Below are 22,194 nucleotides of genomic sequence, written 5' to 3' on the forward strand. Positions count from 1 at the left end.
AGAATGTAAAACAGAGAAGATTGGCAACAAGGAGAGATGTATCTTTGTTCATTAATGCTTTTTTCATTATGGCAGTTTCAAAAACAGATCTTGGACTGACAGCAGGAGCTGGGATAAGGACTTTCCCCAATCTGCACCCCCTGGAGGAAAATAAATAAATAAATAAAAAGGCAAACTATTTGAGGACTGGGCAGATTTCTAGCCAAGATAAAAATTAACCATTGATCTAGTCATGACAATTTCTAAGCATTATTGATTTGATAGCCCAGGGTCTTCATACGGTAAAACAGCTTCAGTAAAGAAGTACAGTGGCAGAATTGTAAGCAAATCTTTCAGATATCAAGGGTAAAATTTACTCCAGAGGAGAGGAGGAAAGGCCATTACAAACAATTTCCATACAGGGCAGCAAAACAAGTACATGGGTGTGGATCACATGTCTATAGACTTTGCACTGGAGAATATGATTATTAGTATTTAAGTAGTACTGAAGACAGATCAATAGATTTCTAAGCAACAAGAGAAAAAGAATAAGCTTCACAATGCTGGAAATACTGCCAGACTAAATGTTCAGGGGGTCCATTAGCCATTTTCTATATTGATTGTTAACAGTCACTTCAGTAGGAAGTGAAGATTAATTCAACTGAGCTATTTATCAAACAATCAGCCTACAGAGAAAATTTCTTTCCCAGTGATGGTGGTTGTTCATTACCCCAAAGCACAACAGGATTTATTCTCTGTACTTTATGCAAAGAAAAGTGTGGGTGTAGAGTACCACGGATGATGGAGAGCCCAGGTAAAGCAAGCAGAACTAGTTCACATTCCCATGCAGACAGCCCTGGAAACAGACTAGCTGTGTTCCTATGATGCTGAACACAACCATCCCAAACTCAGAAGCCCTGCGTGGACCCACACAAATCCTCATGGTGTCTCACAGCATCCAACTATTTACAATCAGGCACATAAGACCGGTTCACTTCCCTCATGCACACACATATTTGTATGGATTCCTCATTGTTTCTTACAATTGGTGAATTTTCCTGTGAAAGTGAGTTTCCTTTGTGTATAACAAGCATATAAGGTGAAGAAAACATTATGTTAATAAGATGCTGTCTTTTTTTTTTTTTTTAATGTAGTTTTGAGTTTGTTGTCTTTTGCTGTCATTGAACTGTCTCTTTACTCCTACTGTAAGAAAATGTAAAGGAATGTCAATTCTGTCAATGAGGTCCATTCACTTTGGGTCTTCCCAATCTAAATAGCCCTGGAATATTTACTTGTAACCTCTCTTTGTACAGATACTTTTCTATGCCTTTAATTAGGTGCATTACTGTTCCTGACAATCTCCAATTTCAACAACATATTTTACTTTTACAAGAAATAAACAACCTTCAAGATGAAATACTTCTGAAATGCTTCACACATTCTTCCTGCTTCTTGACCAGCTTAAATAATAGGATGTCATCTACAATTTTTGTCACCTTGCTTTTTCAGCCACTTCTCCAGACAATGAATAAATACATTTACCAACTCTGGTATCAGCAGATATCCTGTGACATTCTACTCTTACATTTCTTGCCATGCTGAAAATTGGCTTTTTATTTTTTAATACTTTCTTCCTCTTATTTTCTCCCTGTAAAATTTCCCTTCCCTTATTTCTGTCTCCTCCTTTGTCTTTGTATGATTTCCCAATTCCCTCTCAACACACACAATCACAATTTTCTGCTTTCTTCAGAATTTTTATTCAGCAGTGGACTGTTAAAGTTGACAGGCTGCAGAGAAATCACTGGGACCATAGACACAACAAATTAACTTGTAATGTTGATACTTCCCATACCCACATCACATTTTGGATGCCTGTGATCAGATATTAATATGTGACAAAGCTGCTGTTAATCTGCCTTGGTTTATAACTGGCTACAAACAAGACCCCTATCCAACTAAACAGGTAAAAATTATAAACTATTTTAAACAAATGTAACTGAACATTAAGGAAAACACTGCTTTCTAAATGCAATGATGCTGTTAATTTCTGATTATCTGATTCCTTCTTTGAATTCATCCTTCACAGATTCAAGGCGCTGTAATTCCCAGAAGTCGTTAGCTCGCTACACCTCTAATTTTAAAAGCACTAAATGAGTCATTTCTCTGGATTTTCCCTTTTGCCTCCAAATTCTTCCACCTGAACATGTTTTGGGGATAAAAAGATTATGTCTTCTTGAACTGTATATAAAAAGAAGAACTGCCAGAGCGAGTAAAAGCCAAGCTTCATTTAGCCCAGGAACCTGCCTCTGCTTTTGAGGGCAAACAGATACCCAAGGAAGTGAGCGAAGGCAAAAGATTTTCCTGAAACTCATTCCCATTTCACAGTGAGCTTTGTCTCACAGCTGTCTAAGCTGAGAGCTGCAACTAAACCACCACATTTAATTGCATGTTAGGAATTTCTGAGACAAGACTAGGTCTTTTTCTAGGGTATCTTTTTTTCTCTCTATTGATACATTTGCCTCCTTCTTGTCTTGTGGTAATAAGTTTCAAGTTGGATTCTTCATTGCATTAGGAAAAAGAAAAACAAAAAACTACCACAGCTAAATCTTGCTAATACTTTGCTGTCCCTTAGTTCCTATTAAATGGAAAAAATCAATCCCTATTTGCTTTCTTTGTGCCACGTACGATCTCAGTGCATTTCTGTGATAGTTCCCATAATCTTTTCAATTTATTTAGTCTCCCCATATGTGCATATCATCCATGCTTCTTACTGTCTACATTTTTCCATTCAGAGGAGGTGTGGTATGGGTGTCACTGAACAATAATTTTGACTTCTTTGTCTCTTTTCCTTTCCAAAATAGAATTCCCTTTTTTTGACTTTCCCTGAATATTGACACTTTCAGAAAACTATGCAGAAGCATTACCTGAGAGGAGTAACAATCCACATCTGCATACATAAAATTGAGTTATTTTCTCTGTACTTCACACTTAATCTATTACTACAAACATGATTATTATCAGAATAATGATAAGGTATGTTCACAGAGAGAAGAGAAGCTCTTGTGATTAAGGCATCCAAACCGTAGTTAGATGATACAGAAGCATAACCCAATTGTACCTCAAATTCTCTGGACAACTATAAAATAGTAATTTATTTCTGTGTCTCAGTCCTCCTTTATGCAATAAGAATAACAGAGATGCTTGTGACAAATGACCTTCTCTTGTCTCAAATGAGACATCTAGGGGAAAAGAAAAAATATGTAAAAAAGTTTTCCAGGCTAGGTGGTTCTGTCAGTCTTTCCCACCTCCACCTTTCTCATAATGAAAATAAAATAAGAATGTCAGCAAGTTCATTACAGATAAAGAGAAAATCAGGTATATGCCTTCTGGATTTCTGCCAAATAAAATTTATTTGAGGAAAGCAGATGCTTTCTGCAAGGAGTTTGTCAAAAATCCTACTACTTCAGCAGAGATAAAAAGCACTGACAATGTTTTGATCACAGATATTTATATAATAAAAATAAAAATGAGCACATTTCCCATAATTGAGACCAGGGAAGGATATTTAGACAGAAAGGTAAAAACCGTTTCAATTCTTATAAGATTCACCAACAGAGAAGGAGGCACATCTTATTAAATATTTGTTACACTTGAATAAAAACATACTTAATAATTAACTCGTGTTCATTTAATTAACATAATGACTGCCCAATTAAATAAAAATGAAAATTTAATTTGAAACACTTTAGGTACAAGGAGATTAAGGATAAAATATGAATATCCTGTGTCCTTAGTTTTCAGGACTGAGTGTGGAGGTGATATGTGGCAAAGTAGCTCAAGCAAAATTAGCCATTTAGAAGGGGTAATAAAATATTCTTTCATCCACACTTGGTCACAAGAAGCAAAAAAATTTTGAGCAGGAGACAGTCCAGGAAATTTCATCTCCATTTCAAAAATAAAAAGAAAGGAGGCTATAACATCTGCCCCAATCCACAATATGGACTATGTAATATTTTATCATATCCTTACGTGAGAGTCCTATATTAAAAAATCAGCCCCACTTAAGTGGAGAATTTGCCAGACAGTTATATTCATCTGAAACACTTTTTATTTTAAAGTTACAGAACTGTGAGATGGAGGCATCTCAACTAATAAGTCACCTTGCCAGACTCTTTCTCCACTGTATCTTTGATATCCCTCTGGTGTCCCTCCTCCTCAGACTGTCATGCCCTCTCCTCCATACAGATACCCAAGGCAATCAGGGTTTCAATTCTCTGGAACTTCTAAGGCAGCGCATTCATATGAGGGGAGATATTCCTGCTTAGTTAGACTGGAAGGGTTTACAGCTCGCTCAGTACAAGGAGTTTAATAATAATTCCGAGACATAGCATTCCAATAAAACAGAGAAGCCACTTGGTTACAAAAGGGTTGAATTCTACATTTCTACCTCTTTAGTAAAAACAAACAAACAAATATTACTAAAACTTATGATATTATGAAAAATACATCTGCAGTGCCCTTTATAAGGTGAAAATACCACTGTAAATACCACTTAGCAGCAGTACAAGGAGAGTCCTTCAAACTTATTTTAAAAATCACTTCTACAAGGATCTTCTTTAAGGAAACATCTCAGAGTGGAGAACCACAGTTACTACCAGTTCTTTGCTTTTTGCCAACTACTGAGAGACCTATGACTGTGAGGTCTTCTTAGCAGTACAATGATAGACGTGTCAGTAATATTAAAGCCAACATAAAGCACTAAAGACAAGGTTAGGTCATTACCTGTTATATTGCAAAAAACTCGGAGAGGTCCAAGTGGTCCACTTCCATCAGAATCAATGTAGAAGAAACCTGATGTCCTCCCTTGGTGTCGGTAAGCCTCACAAGATCGTTCATAGATAGCTTTAAAAGATACAGAGCAGTTGTATCACAAACAAGAAAAAAACAGACAGATGCATTTTACCTGTGACTATGGCTTCAATCATTGTTATAACATACACAGTTGGCTCACTGCTGATTACTGTTACCCAAGTGAAAACAAGCTATTGCCCTCTAGAAGAAAAGCTCAAGGCCAGATTTGGTCTCCCATCCTGAGTGATAACTTTATGCTTTAGACCTTTTTTTTTAATACAATCCACTCTTCCTCTCTGCTTACCAATATTTTCCTTTTGGAGGATTAGTGTCAACGAAAATGCTAGTGGTTAATAAAACAAGCACAGCAGGTCACCAAAAGCAAGAACAGGAGGAAAAACTCCCACAGGTTAGTGCAATTCCTTGTATTTGAGGCATGTTTTTGGGCAAGACATTGTACCTTCACGTGGGGCAAAGAGAAAACGTGTCCACAGAGGCAGTTATGAGATATCAAAAAGTCACATGCATGATCTTGGATCTTGAACAACAGTAACCTTAAATCTCATTGCAGGAGGACTGATCTTTTTCCACACAGTTAAACACTTACCTGATTATACTGATAAGATTATTCTCTGTAACAGCTTATGACTGTTCAGCTAATTGTCAGCAAGTACATTAAAAAACACAGACTGATTTAACACATAGATCAAGATATCCTTCATTCCTCCTATGAGATGGAGTTATTTGGAAGACACAGTAACAGAAAAGCAAGCAAACCGAATTGCCCCCTAATCTTTAAGCAGGCTTTTGAGTGTTACCAGTAGCAGAACACACAAATATATTTGGGCATCAACTTGAGTTACTGTGATGTCAAATCTTTTTCTTATCTCTTCATTTCAAGAGCACATTTAGTTCTTATTTGCAGATGGATACACCATTATACAGCAAACACTAGGCTTACACGGATTGGGAGGTATTCAGGGGAACTTGTGAATAACCCACTTGTTCACCACTCCAAATCTTTTTTCCAGGCTGCCTCAACTCTTCAGGCAACTAAGCAATACAATTAAACTTGTTATGGCATAATACCTGCCATGTTGATGCTGTAAATACAACTGCAAAGTTCCCAGTGCCTTTCATCTGGAAGGGACTCAGGAGATGTTCAGATCGAGTGTAGGGAGAACGCTTCCTCATCACTCGTGGAACGCAGTCCCAGCCTCTCCTGCAGAAAGCAGCAATCACTCTGCTCCAGCAGGAAAAGTTCCTCATTCCCACTCCTGTGCGCACACAGACTCACATGCCTCCTTTTCCCTCACTCTCTAAAAGTAGTTTCTCTAATGAAACATATTTCAGAAAGGTTTAAATGGTCAGCCTGAAGTAGCCTTGTCTATTATTCTGAAGAATGTTATGAGATAGTTCATCACTCAGATTTTCATGAAATTTATACATTTCTTCACTTCTGCTAACAATAGAATCACAGCTCTAGAGGCTCAAATCCCAAACTGGCTATGAATTAAGAGTCTAAGCACTTGTACCACTCAGCAAAATATGCTTTCCCCTTTTACATTTCTTTCCTGATCACACATCTTTAGCAGGCAGAACATCACTAAGTGCTAAATATGCACAGCAGTACCCTTGTTGGAGTTAAGCAGCTGCTTAAGGTACTCCGCACCTGGTGAGACAGTACTTTAATTAGTATCTGTCCTATGATAAACGGAATTAAGAAAGCTTTTTCCTGACAGTCATTAGCCTGATGTAGAAAGAGCTGTAGGAGTCAAGAAGATCTCTAAATTTCCCCTCTGATAGCTGGCCAAGAGTACATATTAAATGCAGATAAGAGAAAATCCCCAAACCAGAACCTATTCTTCCACTATTCACAACCTATGGGGCTAACAGAGTCTCTCAGTCATCAAAGTGCTGACAAAAGCAACAGGGATGTAGAAGGTCAGGAGAGAGATTGTATCAGTCAATTAAGTAAGCAATAAAGGAATAATAGTTTGATCAATTTGCAAAGTTCTCAAACTGCAGTTCACTTAGTGAATTTGCTGTCATCATCATTACAGGCCACTTTATCTTACCTCATTAGGGAATATGCCAATTGTTTCCCATGAATTGTTTGCTGAGTATTTTTGAACACAAAGGATGGTGCAAGGGGTAGAGACATAAAAGTAATATGTTGCCAGTGAACTGGCATAGCTAGAAACTCATTCTTCAGCATAAACTTTTTCTTCCTGAGTGTTTTGCTTCTTCTTGACTGTAATTTTGGCCAGAGGCCAGATATACTTTTTTAAAATTAACAAGTAAAAATGTTAAGTTAATATGTGGGCAGATGCGAGACGATTTAACTCACCTTCAGAAGGCTGCTTTCTCATTGCAACCTTGGAAAAAAAAAGGCTGTACACAGCTAGAGATCAGGCTAGGTGTGCTCGACTGGCATATATCTGGAAGGATGCACAAGCTTCAGTGAAACTACAGTTATGTCTGCCAGAAGAAAATCCATCCTGGTATGTTTTCCTTTTGGTTCTATGAGAATTCCAGCTGTAAATACTAGGGAGTAGCAGAAGAAGTGGGAAAAGGCTATAAACTTTGAGCTCTAGCACATAAAACATATTCCAACCATCATGACTTAGAGGCAAGCTGTTTTGGTGGACAGTTTATTTTGTAGCTGCATGCTGAAAGTTTCACATGCCAGTAGCTTAAGTATTTGGTACTGAATACTTCTAGTCTAGATGGGTCATTGCTTTTAGTTCACTGTTTTGCTATTCTATGCTGTATAATGTATCAAGGAAAAAATTATATTTGTTTTCCAGTCACTGGCAGATGCCCCCACAGACATTTCAAGTGTACCATCCATTCCAAGCTCTCCTCAGTGTTTTTAGAGGCTGAGTCAATTTCAGAATAAAGTTATGCAATTCCATTTGATGAAAAAAGGTCCCATTACTCCAGTGACAACAACGTGAAGCTGTCTTTATGGTTCAATGAAAGACAAGATGTCTTTGCAGTCATTCTTCTCTTTGTGCAATCAGAAATATCATACAAAAGCAAAAACCAGGCAAACAGTCAGCTGTGTGTGACTGCTAAGACCCTTAGTTTGAAAACTGCCTTCAGATTTAAGTTCCATTTTGTGCCCAGATTCTCTGATGTAGATGGAGATGTGGTTGTTTTGGGAACAGTAGAAAACCATTATTGTAGTTGTCATTAAAGAGTCATCAACCATTTATGCATGTAATAGGGCCTCACATTCAAAAAGCAACCCCCAAGTGTAATCATGGAACCATTGACACAAATGTGTACATTTTAATGTCAAACAACATTTGCAGTAATTACACCTTTTTAATAAAGGAGACATATTCATTGGTTCATCAGGAGTAGAACCTGTAAAACAATTTTCAAGCATTATTTTTAAATAAAAACAAACAAAAAATAGTGATCTTGTTCCTTTCTGTGAAGCATCTTAGTAGCGTTTACACTTTCAGTCCAAGTTGTTTGTGGTTTTCTTTTTTTTTCACATTTTAAAATGTTGAGCGAAATGGGACCAAACCAAGAAAAATTATGTTCTTTATGGGTTGCTCACGCAAAGCTTGTTTTTTTCATTAAGATGTTTAATCAAACAATTTTTGAAAATCTAATTTAAAAAATGAAAGCTCTAAGTTGTCATTTGTCTCAAAAAAGCAAGATCAGTTTTCCTTCTCTAAACCTCCTATACTTTTTTTGGACTAATTTTGACTTATACCAGCCATTGAAGAAAAAATGACAGTTTCCAGCAACATTTGTTTCACTGAGCCACAACCACTTAAAATCACAGTTTATGACTTTCAGCGCCTGCTGCATTTCCCTCAGGCCCTTTTGGGAACAAGCTGAGCTGCCATGCAGCAATAGCACTGCAGTTCCTGCCACCGAGTCCCCACCGGCAGCGAGGAGGAAGCTCTTTGATTCACAGAGTTGCATTATGCGAGTGCTTGACGTACAGAGATGTCAGCAGTGCACATGAACCCATGTTACCTCCCTGCAAGTATGGCTTGGATCTCACAGTCGGGTACCACAGGTAATTGCATTAGGTTAAACTACAGCAAAAAGCAAAAACCAAAGTGTAGAAGACATCTCGGTTTGGCTGATGGGCTATTACTGGTAACAGAAGACAAAGCAAGAAAACATTTAACTCCAAGGTCCAGATTTAATGAAGGAAACTAGGCATCAGAAATGCTATATATAATATTTTAATATTAAAATATATATTAATATTTACATAGTAAAATATAACTGATACAGTATATAACTATATACATATATATTTTATATATATTTATATATAAATATATAAAATATAAATATAGAAATATATTTTCTATAAATATATAAATGTGTATATATATATATATATATATATATTTTTTTTTTACCCCCAGAATCACTTATAAGCTGTAACACTGGCCCCTGTGCTGACATTTTTGCAGTGATCTTTTAAGGAATTTTTTTAAAAGCTGCTTCTGTGTTTCATGAAGAAATTTAAAATTGTCCCAAAGCTCGCTATTGAAACTGTTGCAGCCTGAGAGCTCATTCTTCATACCAAAAGCTGCTGTCTTAAGTACTGTATGTGTGTTTGCATACCTGCTAGGATGAGCTGTGCTGATGGTGTTCAGACAGGCACAATACTGACAGAGTTCAAGATTTCTATCTCCCAGCCCCTTATAAACCTCTGTGAAACCCATATACCAAATTTCTCCCTCAGGTATCTCTTTCCGTCTTAAGTATCTCAAATTACACTAGCTTTTTCAGGTCAACAACTCAACCCATCAAAGCATTCATTTTGAAAACAGCTTTACTGACTGATCATAATGGTGATCTTTTCCATTAGTTCTCACTTCTCATCTTCTCAGGTGCTTCAGAAATGTTTTGTCAAACTTTGATGAACATTTATAAAACAAACACTTTATCCCCACTCAGATCAACATCACCCAATTCCATGTGTTCTCATATCTCCTGGGATATAAAGATTCAAAAGTTCAAAAACTAAAATTATGCATCTGAAACATACATACCACATATTTTTTTGAGCCACACATACTACATCCCTAGAGAAACATCCTAGCAAAACTATAAATATGCACTGTGATTGATCAAGGATCAAGCTGTAGATCCATGATTCAGACTTCAATGCCAGAACGGCAGTAAGAGATTTTAATGTCATTATAATAATCTATTTTGACCTTTTGTGTAAAATCAACTACAGAATTAAATTTTCTAATCCCTCCATTGAGAACCTTACAGCTGGTCAGCCAGAGCAGATGCAGCAGCTCCCTGCACCCTGTAGTCAGGTCCAACAGGGCTGGGGTCCCTCTTAGCTTGGCTCTGCAATTGAACCTTCAGCCTTGATTGCACTGCGAGATCCTGACAAGTTTTAAATATGAGCAATTTTGTCACTGTTCATTGCTCTGAAGTATCTTGAACCTGTTAATCCAACTACTTTAATTACAGTCCTTAACCCAAAAGAGATTGTACCCCTAACTTAGCTGGAATCTTTAACAGGACATGGCTGAGCACAAACATTTGCCAGATCAAACTTCCTACGTTCTCCAATAAAACGTCTTTTTATTCAGTTTTTCACTGACTGTTACTATATTGACATTTGGCTTCCAGTCTTACTTTTGCCTGAACTATTTCACCTGCAGTCTCCATGACAGCCTTCACTAAGCACACGCTTATTGTTTCATTGTTCCCTGGCAGGTAAGGCTTTAGCTGGCCTCAGTTTTCCTGAGTACTTTACAACTCTGTTTCCTTTGCCCCCACATTCCTAACTTACAAAACCTTTCCTCTCTCTCAGACCACTTTAATTTCATATTTCACCTCCAGTTCTATTTCAGTGGGGAAAAAAAAAAAGAAAAAGAAAAAAGAAAACAAAAAAGACTGGAGATTCTGCAAATGATCCACAGGGAGCAATATATTTAAAGTCCCCTCTCTTTGATGGATGAATGAACATGTTATTCATGCAGTGGAGTGCACCCCTTACCCATATTTAAAATAGTGCTACAACTGGAAGACCACACAAGGTAAACCTCTCTTTCCTCCACCCAGCAGTACGTTACTGGCATAGATACAACCAAGAGCATAAACTCCAAATCAAAAGGTTTTTGTTTTTTTTTTGATGGGGGGAGGGAGGATGGGTTTGTTTTTATCAGAGCACTCTGTCCTTTTCAAATTTATTGGACACCAAAATAACTTTCCCCAAAAAAATAAAATTAATTCAAAGCAAACCTTAAAATTCTCAATATTTCCAATATTTCTTTCTTACTGTATCAGTTACTTTGGAAATTAATCACATACATTTCATTGCAAATACTCTGAGCTGGAGATTCAGAACTTGAATGTACTAGTTATGATTACCAAAGTGAATCCTGTAATATTGCTGTTTCTAGATGGGATTCTCATAATCTAATAAAAGTAGCTGATAATTTTCAATTTCTCAGAGGTAAATAAAATTTTATGGTGATATAATAAATAAAATCTATTAAAGAGATCTAAAGAACTTCAATTCTTTATTTCATTTGGCGATGCTGACACTGTTCTCTTCCCAGCTAAAACATAGCATCAAGATGCGTGTTGCTTTTACTACCTCTAAGAATTCCACAGTTATGTAAATATTGTTGGCAGAATACTTAGTGCCACATCATTTGGAATTTATTTCATTGCTTTTCAATTATTTGCACCTTAAATGCTAAGAGTAAAAATAACTCCTATAATAATTATTATCATTGTATTCTGAGGTGAAAACTTGTGTACTGGTTAGACTGGAAAGAACAGCAAGAGCTGGGATTCTACTAGGATCTGCAACCAGCCCTGTACTGACCTTGGACAATTTGATACACACAAATGCTGACACAGACTGAATTAAGTGTTCTCACCAAAATGCTCATTGCTCCGGAAGCAGATTGGAGATGACTGTTTCACCCTCTGCTTGTGTACCTCAGGCCTGACAGATTTGTTCTTGCAGACTCAAGGTAATGAGTCCAGGATTTTTCTAAATAACAAACAAAGCAACATGCAATGGGAGGTTTTTAATTCTCATCCCAACAGCAGAGGGATTAGTACAGGCAATGAACTCTGGGAATGATCATCATTCTCACCCTTACAGTACCACTGTCTTGTTAAATGTCAGAAAATGAAATCTGTACTCTCAAAAACTGGATTTTGACAGCTCTGCTGTTGACAGACTAATGCAGTCTCTGCTGTGGTGTGCCTGGATGACAGATGGCTTATTTTCCTTTTTTAAAATACTTATTTACTCATGTGATAAATAATGCGTTATTTCAATAGATAACTTTACAATTACTTTTACTACAGTGTCACCTAAATGGATGTTCAGGAGAGATCTTTCCATTACACCTGGGGATTAGACAATTTCCTACAATTCAAGCTAAGGCTTTCTGCAGTCAAGGTATGAAAGGCCACGTCAGCCCATCCTCCCCTGTCACTTCCCCACTGAGGTTTGAAGGTGGCTGTGTCAGCCAGACCCCAATGGGCCCTGCCCAGTGCAAGCTGACCTGCAAGTCCTGCTGCTGCAAGAAAGCGGTCAGGGAGACCCCCACCATTCTAAGAGAAGTGTTGGAGTTAAAGGAGGAATAAAAGACTTGAAGGACACTGTGCAAAGCATGGTATTTCAGCTGTGCTCCTGAACATACTGGTGTCCCTGTGGTGATGGCCACACCTGACACAGGCAGGCTTCAAAAGGGATTGAGATAACCCCTGCATGCTTGGTTCTGCAGTGAAGTCCCAAAGTGGAATATTTTCTCTGTTATTTATAAGGAAACATCAGGAAAATGGAAAAAATGAACACCACTGAGAAATGCAGATGTATAATTCACAGATGCACAAACTGAAGGCAAAGCATTAATAAGACAGTAACTTATAAAATAAACAATGAAAATTCATATGCCAGAAGCATAGTGTGAACAAAAATATGCAGGAACACCAAGTACAGTACTAAAGGCTTGATATGAATATTAAATGTGTTTTGTTTAGTTGAAGAGCACCAACATGTTTAAATATACATGGAAAAACCTATTCCAAGCATTTCAGACAGGAAAACTAGTTACTCAGAACATGCAGATTACATGACCAGACTCAACGTTAGTCATCTGCAAACCAAAACTTTCTGAAACTCATTTGCCCAGCCAGCAAACTGTGTATGCATCTCCCTGCCTTGGAACATGGGAAAATTACCATATCCATGACTGCCTCTTTAAGATGTAGCTCTAGTACTGCTAACATTCTGGCTGAAGCTATATTAAGCTTTTCAGATTAAAAATTATATATGCGGTAAGCATATTAATATTAAAAACCACATTTTCAAAGCCTGAAGTTATGTTAAGTTTATTTCATATCAACATCTATGTGACATTTCCATTATTGGATGGATCTTTCCTCTAGCAATTACCTAGGCCAACCTTACACATGCCTGTACGTGCAAGACAGATCACACACCAAAGTAAATCTCCAGAATTAAATTACATTCTGTTAATTATCACCTTGCAAAGCTTTGGGACATGTTGACATCCCTAGAACATGAAGAATAAAACCATTATTTTATATTTCTCATCAGCTTCTATATCAATGTTCCACACTCTTTACGATAAAAAAATACACCTAAGACTAAAGGCCATCTGAAAACTGTCACGTATAAAAATAACAGAAATACAGAAGGGAAAGATGAGGCTTTTTAAGGGAAACAACAAAAGTCATAGAAAGAGATTACTAATCATTACCTTGCAATAAAGTTACAACATTCTGTATCTCATGATCATTTTACACTGATCTACTACTTTCACTATCAAATGATAATTACAAGGAGAACTGATAGTATGAGACAGATGACTATGCAGGTTTTAAACTATGATCTTTCAATTAAAAATATTTTGTATACATATACACCTCTAATTCCTCTCCCTCTCGATATGCATCTCTAATTCCAATTTATCTTCAGTTGCCTACTGTATGTCTCTATATTAAGACAACCTTCCTCTATAGATGACAGACACTGTCATGTTTCAGAGGTGGCCCATGAACTTAACATGGAGGCCGTATCTCACAGTGAGATTCACTGAGTTCTGAAAACAGCTCACACTCTGTTATATATACATATATAGAAAGAGCAGACCACTATCATAGTTGATATGTCACAGTATCAGAGAGCAAAAAATAGATGAGCTGAATCCCACCCAGGCCTTTTTCCCAACCTGTGTACTAATATCAGTATTTCAATCTAAAAGAGGAAAACAGAAAACAAACATTACCTTATTATCTGTTTTGCTATGGTTCACATATGTGATTACATAAAGGATCTTCTCCTGCCTATCTGGATTATGTCAGACTACTCCACTACCTGATGGATCAGTAGGCTGCTCAAGACACTGCAGAAAGAGGGAAAGTATCTGTCCTTAAAAAGGCTTCAGTTGACCTAATCTTCCAATCCTATTTATACACAAGCTGTGTGAAACACATTTAAAAGGTAACCCACAAAGCAAAACCATGCATTTTACAGATCTGAAATAAGATTGTATCCTAAAAGCACTGTCTTAGCTACAGATCACCTCAGTAGCAGGTAAGCAGTGTTTTCAAATGAAATAATCCATACCATTTCAGTAAACGATACAGATCACACATCTAATATACCTGCAAATGGATCTTATTCCCAATGGAGTTGGAGAAACTAAGGCACAACAAAGCTCATGACTGCCTTTAGGGAGATTATGTTAAGGTAATGTCTAAATACAGCTAGTTCTTTATACGTATCTTGAGACCTGTACTTTTACTTCATCCACACATCTTGAATTTCAACTATACCTATTTTCAGTCATGACAGACACAATCTTGTCCCACGTATCTGATGCGGTCACGCAAACACTGTCCCAGCTGTGTCTTCTGTCAACTTACTGTTCTGCATTGCAGCTGTCTACTTCCCCTCTGTTGCATAAAATGCAAACTATTTATCTCTGCTTTTCATGCCATATTTCCAATCAATCTATTTGTCATGACTGGCATTTGCCCTGTCAAAAATGTCAAACTCCTCTGGTCATAGCCTTGTATTTTTCAAACAAGCACTTTACTGCTTTCTCTCATGTCACTCCTTCAGGCCTGAAAGCATTCAATTTCTTCTTCTTTTAAACCTCTACCTTATGCCTTTTTGCCTACAAGAAAGCCTAGCAATAATTCTGTACCTCATGGACTGAAACTGCCACCTATGATGCTGATGTAGAGTTTCAGGTACTCCATCACCTGCACCAGTGTGTTTTTATCCCTCAAAAACTTAACTGCAAACTCTGGAGCTGGGATAGTCTGTAACTTTAGCTGTTCCTCACTGTGGGATCCAGTGTGGCCTATGAATATTTGAAAGAAAACAAATGTTTCCTAAGTATCAACCGCAAAATGTGTTTTGATACTTTACAAATGAGGACAGTAAGTTAGGGACAATGTATCTTCAGATCTCAGTTCTTAAAATGGTGAGGTCTCCCAGTCTGAGCTGGTAAAACATAAATCGATTCATTCTGTTTTGCAGATGTACGTCATGAAGTTCTTCCTGTAAGCATGGCAAGGGATGAGTCTTTTTACATTGTTCAACCAGTGGTCCCCACCTCTTACCAACACCACACCAAAATGAGAAAAAAAAAAAACCCATCCTGATGCAGTTCAGACGGAAAAGAAATCCAGTTGGCAGCAAAACTATTCACACTATGTGACTTGCAGCCGATTGCCAGTTAAATCTTTCCAGAATTGCTGCATGGACTTGGGTCTGAAGTGCAGCTTAATAAAAGAAATAGCCTCTCCAAAGTGGTACAAGTTCAATTTCAGGCCTGTCAGCCTCAGTGTTCTAGTAAAAAATCAAAAACTGTTGAGAAAATGTTTCAAAACTTAAGAAATTAGATGTTTCACTTGGATACAACTACACTGAACTACATGATTGGAGAAGTTGACTGTACATGGAGAATATTCTGGAGTAATGCTGTGATCAGATCTGCAGCTTTCATTCACCTGCTACAAGGTACTCCTGTACACCAACCACTGTCAGTTGAAAGTGATAATGTCTCTTGTTCTGCAGATTTCTTATCAACAGTCTGCATTTGCCCACTGACTCTGAAATGATGTCATGGCACATTTTAAGCACATGAATTTTCCAGACTCATGTGGCTGTTTATGAACATTGCTTGGTTTACAGGACAGCTGGCACTATAGTCTAGCTGGAATCAAATTAGCTGTTGATAATATGGCTGTAAATAAGCTGAGCAGCTGAATAGCTGTATATCATGTGTGCACAGCTTGATCTACTGGAAAGTCTTAAGATCTTCCTGAGAAACTTTTCACAGTTGTATTTACATCAGTGAACCTTAATTAAGTGCAGCTACATATGTGCCTTTGAGAGGGCAGACATGAGTTCACAGAAGCGGGAGGCTTCACTAGCTCCATGCAAATGTCTGGGTAAAACTAGTCACGAATCAGTCCTCTGCAGTAATGAGCTGGTGTCAGACACAAGCCACACTGAGCTGGCACAGACATTGTGAGCCTCAGGGCCTGAGCTAATATGATGGTGCAGATGTAGCCTAGAGGTTAGCATCCCTAATCACCTTTGATTGTCAATAGCAACAGGCCCCTTCCTTCCCCACGGAGCTTCTCCCTTCCATTCAAATGATTCGTCCACCTAGTTTTGTACCAGACGTCACTTGGTATAAATACTCTGCTACAGCCTCAGTCACTGCATATACTCTGGGCTGGGTTTGAAGGTTTTGAAGAGGGGTGATGCCCTTCAGAACAACAAAAACATTGGACAAAAATGTAAACCCTCTTTTCAGAACTATAAACTCAACATTTTTCTTCCCATCCTTCATATGGCTTGGCATGATTTCGGCATTAAATCCTGAGCTTTCTTTGTCCTTATAATACAGAGTTCAGGTGATGAAGCTATGAATAGACCTCTCTTCCGCCAGCTGTAGACTCCATACCACAAATGATTTCACCGTTAATTAGTAGACCATTGAAGTTTCCAGAATTACAGTGCAGCTGCCAATATTCTCAGCTTCAAACCACTAAGTACCTTTTCTTCTCTTCTGTTTTTTATCTTAACAGGGAAAAAAAAATGCATCTCTCACCAGTCTCATCCTATCTGTGGTTCAAGTGCTCATCAAACACCTGGAGTGGTTGTATTTGTATTCCTGGAATTGTTATTCTTACTCACTCTTTTAAAATATTTATTTCTTGTGATAGAACAGGAAGTTTACCTTCATTTTCCAACTGATTCCCTTTTAGTCAGCTGCATTAACAAGCTTTATTTGGTTTCCCTTTTCTCTCTCTATTTTTATTAGAATTCCCAGCATGCTGTGCCTCTGCTGTTTGATACTTTAAAAACAAACAAACAAACAAACAAACATAAACCCCATCACCTTTAAAACACCTTAATATTCCTTTTGCTGTGGATGTCAGTAGCTGAATACTTCATGTACTGCAACTGTTTCAGATAATGTATCCTTGCTAATAGCAGCAGCCCAAATAATAGTTCAGCAAAATAAAAAAAAATGTGAACTGTTGAAAACTGCATTCTTGCAACATCAACTTTCAGATGATCTAAAAATCTCTGAATCCCATAGGGCCAAAATTGAGATACAGGCCCAATTAAATCACCCAGCTCAGCCCAGCTAAATTCAACTAAATGTCTAATAACAGAAGTATCTACAATGTATATGCAACATAAATGAATTTCAGATGCTTCAAATCAATTTATAATGTGAGAAAGAAAAAAAAAAAAAGTGGAAAATTAGTTAATCTGGTTTTGTTTTCTCTGAAATACTTGTCAAAAACATGCATATTTGCAAAGGGGTTCCTGTTGCATTCCCAGCTTAATTCTTGACTTGTTCAAATCATTTCAGGACATGCTACATCCTTTAATACAATACGACCTGTCACAAAGCTCCTTTCTAGTTTGTACACTTTGACATACCAGCTGTAGTAGAAAAGAGTGGGGTTACTTACAGTTATGACAAGTAGCTCCCATGTAGTCTGTACCATTACAATCACAGTAAAACGTGGCCCAGGACTGAGTGCATTTTCCTCCATGTTCACAGTAGTTGGGTAAACATCTAATTAGAGACAGTTTAAAAAAACCCATGCAATTAATTATAAACTTCTCTGTAAAATAGCGTGCTGAAAAAAATAATTATAAGACTGCCTCTATTCCTCATTCACGTAAGAGTTTCCTATGGCTGAATCACTGTATAATACCTGAAATTAATTTTTACTCCTTTGAACTATGATTGACTTCAAATAAGAGCACTGAAGACAACATCATTTAACGTATGCAGCAAGTAGGTAAAGATCATTCTCGATAAAAACCATTTCAATTGTCCTCCACTTGTTAGCAATTAAAATGTCACTGATTTTCTGAGCACAGAGAAGGAGGAGTAACAGGTGAAAATGCTACTGAAATTTTGTTTCAAAGGAGAATCCCCCACTCTCTGGTTAAACAGACATCATTGTTATCAAAATTAGGCTGAGTTACATTTGTGGCAACACAAACAGCATGAAAATCTCAGAAGTGAAAGGAAAAATATGCTTCAATTATGAGTTTTGTACTCTCTCTTTTCCTCATTTTAGCTGGTATGCCTCTAAAGTATTATTGTGAAGGAAATTATTGAAAAAAAAGAAACACAACAGCATGCAGCTTGGGAACTGAACAGAAACAAAAGCAGTGGGAGATAAATTCAATCTCCAGGACAAGAAGCAAATGATGATCTAAACTACATTGGTGTAAATCCAGCCTAAATGGAAATTGAGATTGTTCTGTTATTTGCCTTTTCTTTCTTTTTTTTTTTTTTTCTTTTAATACCTTACTGTATATTAGATAATCTCTTTTACACTGTATGTTTGACTTTTGAAAAATGAGTAACTTGTTTATACCACTGATTCAATTGTGATGGGTGGGTGGATAGAAAGCAGGCAATCAATTTATTTCATACACACCAGCACTCCATTAGGGTTTGCTTTGCTGTAAATTGAGCTTCAAAACCATTTTTATGGCCCACATCTTTCAGTAGTGTTAGTGGGGAAGTCACTGAGACTACCTAGATTTGTATAATAACAGCTGAATACATGATTTTATTGTAGTTCATCTTACCCTTAGGAAATGTTTTTGCATTCAAGTGTGCATATTGTCCTTAACTGTGGCTTTCAGCCTGTTTCTTCTAGAATCTCAACAACTAAAATGCACTTCATGAGTGCAAGCAAAAATCCTGTATATCACTAAAAGCCATAATCTTCACGAGTCTCCCGAGCCCCACCAGCCAAGTGTTAATCAACTTACTTGACTCCAAATCTGAGAACTGCCAAACATGGACAACCCAAAGAAACCTGTTTATGCACATAGGGGCCTATCAGACAAACCTCATCCTCAATATGCTGTATGCAAGTTTGTGCATGTATGCATATACTTTCCCGTATAAGTACGAGTCTGAGATTTGTTCTAGAACTCGGATTCACTTGATCATTATTTATACCATCACACATAAAATGATAGAGATCATATAAAATATAAATATGAAAGATTAATTAATTTTTATTAATGCTTAGTTATTATAGTCATTATTTCATTATTCAAATATTAGACACATATGGAATTCAAGAAGTATGTTATTTATAACTACATGTAACATCTGTTAAGAAAACTATAAGATATATTGGTCTTATAAAAATCTGTTACGGCTTCTGCTAACTTTAGGCACAAATGCAAAATGGAAAAAAGAGAATGGGAAATGCATGCCTGGTTTTCCAGGGCACCAGGGAGTCTTTTTCAGTGCTGTGTTTCTAAAATAAGAAAGAAACAAAGGGGACAGCCAAAACTGTTGGGTTTGCCCCACTTTTACAGAGCAGAAAGTCTAAGAAGGGATGAGATTTTGGCTTTTAATGATATGCTGGGAAGTCATCTAACAGAGCCTAACATCTTGCTGCTAGAGTGACAGCCCAGCCCCTCTGCTGTTACACCTACTCTTGGCAACAGTGAAGAGATATTTAGAGGCTTTGGGTCAGTGCTTGGGGAAGCAAGAGCATCCCGCAGGATGGCACGAACAGGACTGGTTACACTCAGCAAGACTGTGCCAGCTCCCCTGAACTAGTAGCTCCCCAACAGCTTTGTCCCAGAGGCTGTGGGAGAAGCACAGCAGTCTCAACAGCTCTATGGTGATATATATGAATTTTGCCCGAAAGAGCAGATTTTCTGTTATTTGTGCTTTGGTTGTGCCTACCCTTGCCCTCAGCATATTGTCTTCTGTTTAGTAGTAAACATTCATTTATGTCACCTGCACAACAGCAGTAGTTATATTCACATCACGGGGGTGCTGACGAAAAGAAACATCTGATGTTAATAAAGCTCGTTGGAGAGGTAAAAAGAACACTACTGTGTTATTATCCTAATTTACATCAGCAGTATAATGGACAAATATGCTTTCTGCCTATTTTAGGCTACCTTTTATTAATTAACCCAGTACAATAGAGCTAATTACTAGTCATTTGTGGTTTGCCAAAGGCCCATATCAGAGGCTTAGCAGCATTTATTCCCTTAAAAGAGTTTCCTTTCAAAGGCTTTACAAAGTTGAAGGTCACTTCTCATTTCTACTTGTCTTATAAATGCAGACATTTGTTTTTCCCCAAACAATACACAAAGCACAAGTCGAACTAGCCATGTAGGCTTTTAATGATATTCATAAATTCAGAATTAAACCTTTTTTATTCCTTAGTCTATTTGCTTTAATTAGCACCAACCGCATCGATCTTGTTTTTGGTCAGATAACTAATCCTTCTAAAAGCTTATGAAACAAAATTTCTTTGCAGCTCTAATAATTACCATAATCCCATCCTAGCTGAACAGTTGTGTCTTCCTGAGAAGCAAAATTTATCCTAATTGTCAGAGAACTCAAAATTAAGAAATAGCTATGATTAAAATTAATCAAGGCTAGGATAAATCATAGGTTGTTCCATTAGCTAACTGTCCTGGATCCTCTTGTTGAAGGATTTAAATACATATAATTTAAAATATCAATTAATATTTGCATTCTAGTAGTATTAAGCATTTTTGGCACAATCTCAGTAAGATAACAGAAGGATTCATAAACAAAAAATTGCAGCAGGCAGCCCTCGACCTATTTGCAATTGAAACGAACAAACAAATCAATCTTTGCGAGAATCATAAATGAGACACTTTGAAATTTAATGATTTGCCTAAGACAGTTTGTGACAGATCAGGGACTCTGATCTTCCAGATTCCAGATTAATTCATAGAATATATCATGGTGAATGAATCTTATAAAGAAATAAATGAAGCAAATAAAATTTTCCCTCCTTCAGCCAAGCTGTAAAACACACACCTTAGCCATCTAAGTGAGCAATATGCAGAGCCTGCACAAAAGTGTTCACTGTCCTTAGATGAAACATTCACCTCCAAAAATGTATGTGTGCTTCCTTTGAATTCAAAGGACAAACTGCATAGTCATTAGAGGGCAAAATTTGGCCCTTTGATCGGAACGATGAAGAAATAACAATGACAAAATTACTTGAGTGGGAAGACTGAAGGAGTTCTACACATTTGATGTTACACTTGACTGGAAATAAACCCGGTAATTTAAATAAGCACCTCTCAGATTTTGTTATAGTCAGCACAACACATCCCGCCTGCACCACTCTCTATTCTTCTTAAATGAAGAGGGGGGAAAATAGAGAACTATCAGAGAGAGAAAGAAAAAAGGAGCACACACTCTCAATATTAAGCCTGTGAATATGTTTATTTTCAGACAACCACCAAGTCCCTAAAACTCAACAATGCCATAACTAGAAAACACATGAAATTCAGAAGTTTTTCTATCAAGGAAGCATTTACCTAAATATTACCTCAAATTAATTTAATTTCAGCATGTAGCTATTTCATGCGTAATTAACAAAGTATAAATTAACAGGGATGACTTCATATAGTAGGCATGAATGTATGATGAAACTCATGGTACTTCTGTGGCAGTGTCTTTTCACTGAACTCGATAGATGGAGGCCAATTGCAACACCATGAGTTTTTGCCTCACTGCTGAGCCATAAATCTGTGAAATGCTTTGCCAAAGATTACTTTGGATACAAGGAATGGGTTCAAGAGGAGACCATACAAGCATTTTGAAGAGAAAACCGCGAATGTTACTACACACGCAATGTGTAACGACTTCAGGCTTCTATCAAGGGGGAAACAAATGCAGATCACAGAGCAGTAGAAAAGCAACTACCGCAGGAGTACATCGCACTCTTATTTTCCCCACAGACAGACATATTTGTGACAAAACAGTGGGCTAGGTATCC

General features: G+C 37.3%; 1 protein-coding gene across 1 annotated transcript in view; it reads right to left on the reverse strand.

The window, feature by feature from the left end:
* The window catches only part of CNTNAP5 (contactin associated protein family member 5), a gene marked incomplete at its 5' end in the record, with an annotated part of 271,482 nt that overhangs the window by 88,170 nt on the left and 161,118 nt on the right, over window positions 1-22,194 (reverse strand). The window contains 2 exons of the mRNA XM_080346433.1: window positions 4,762-4,881; window positions 17,842-17,948. Of these exons, the coding sequence (XP_080202559.1) occupies window positions 4,762-4,881; window positions 17,842-17,948 (227 nt within the window). The remainder of the gene's footprint in view (window positions 1-4,761; window positions 4,882-17,841; window positions 17,949-22,194) is intronic.

This window comes from Nesoenas mayeri, assembly GCF_963082525.1.
Source record: "Nesoenas mayeri genome assembly, chromosome: 6".
NCBI classification, from domain to species: domain Eukaryota; kingdom Metazoa; phylum Chordata; class Aves; order Columbiformes; family Columbidae; genus Nesoenas; species Nesoenas mayeri.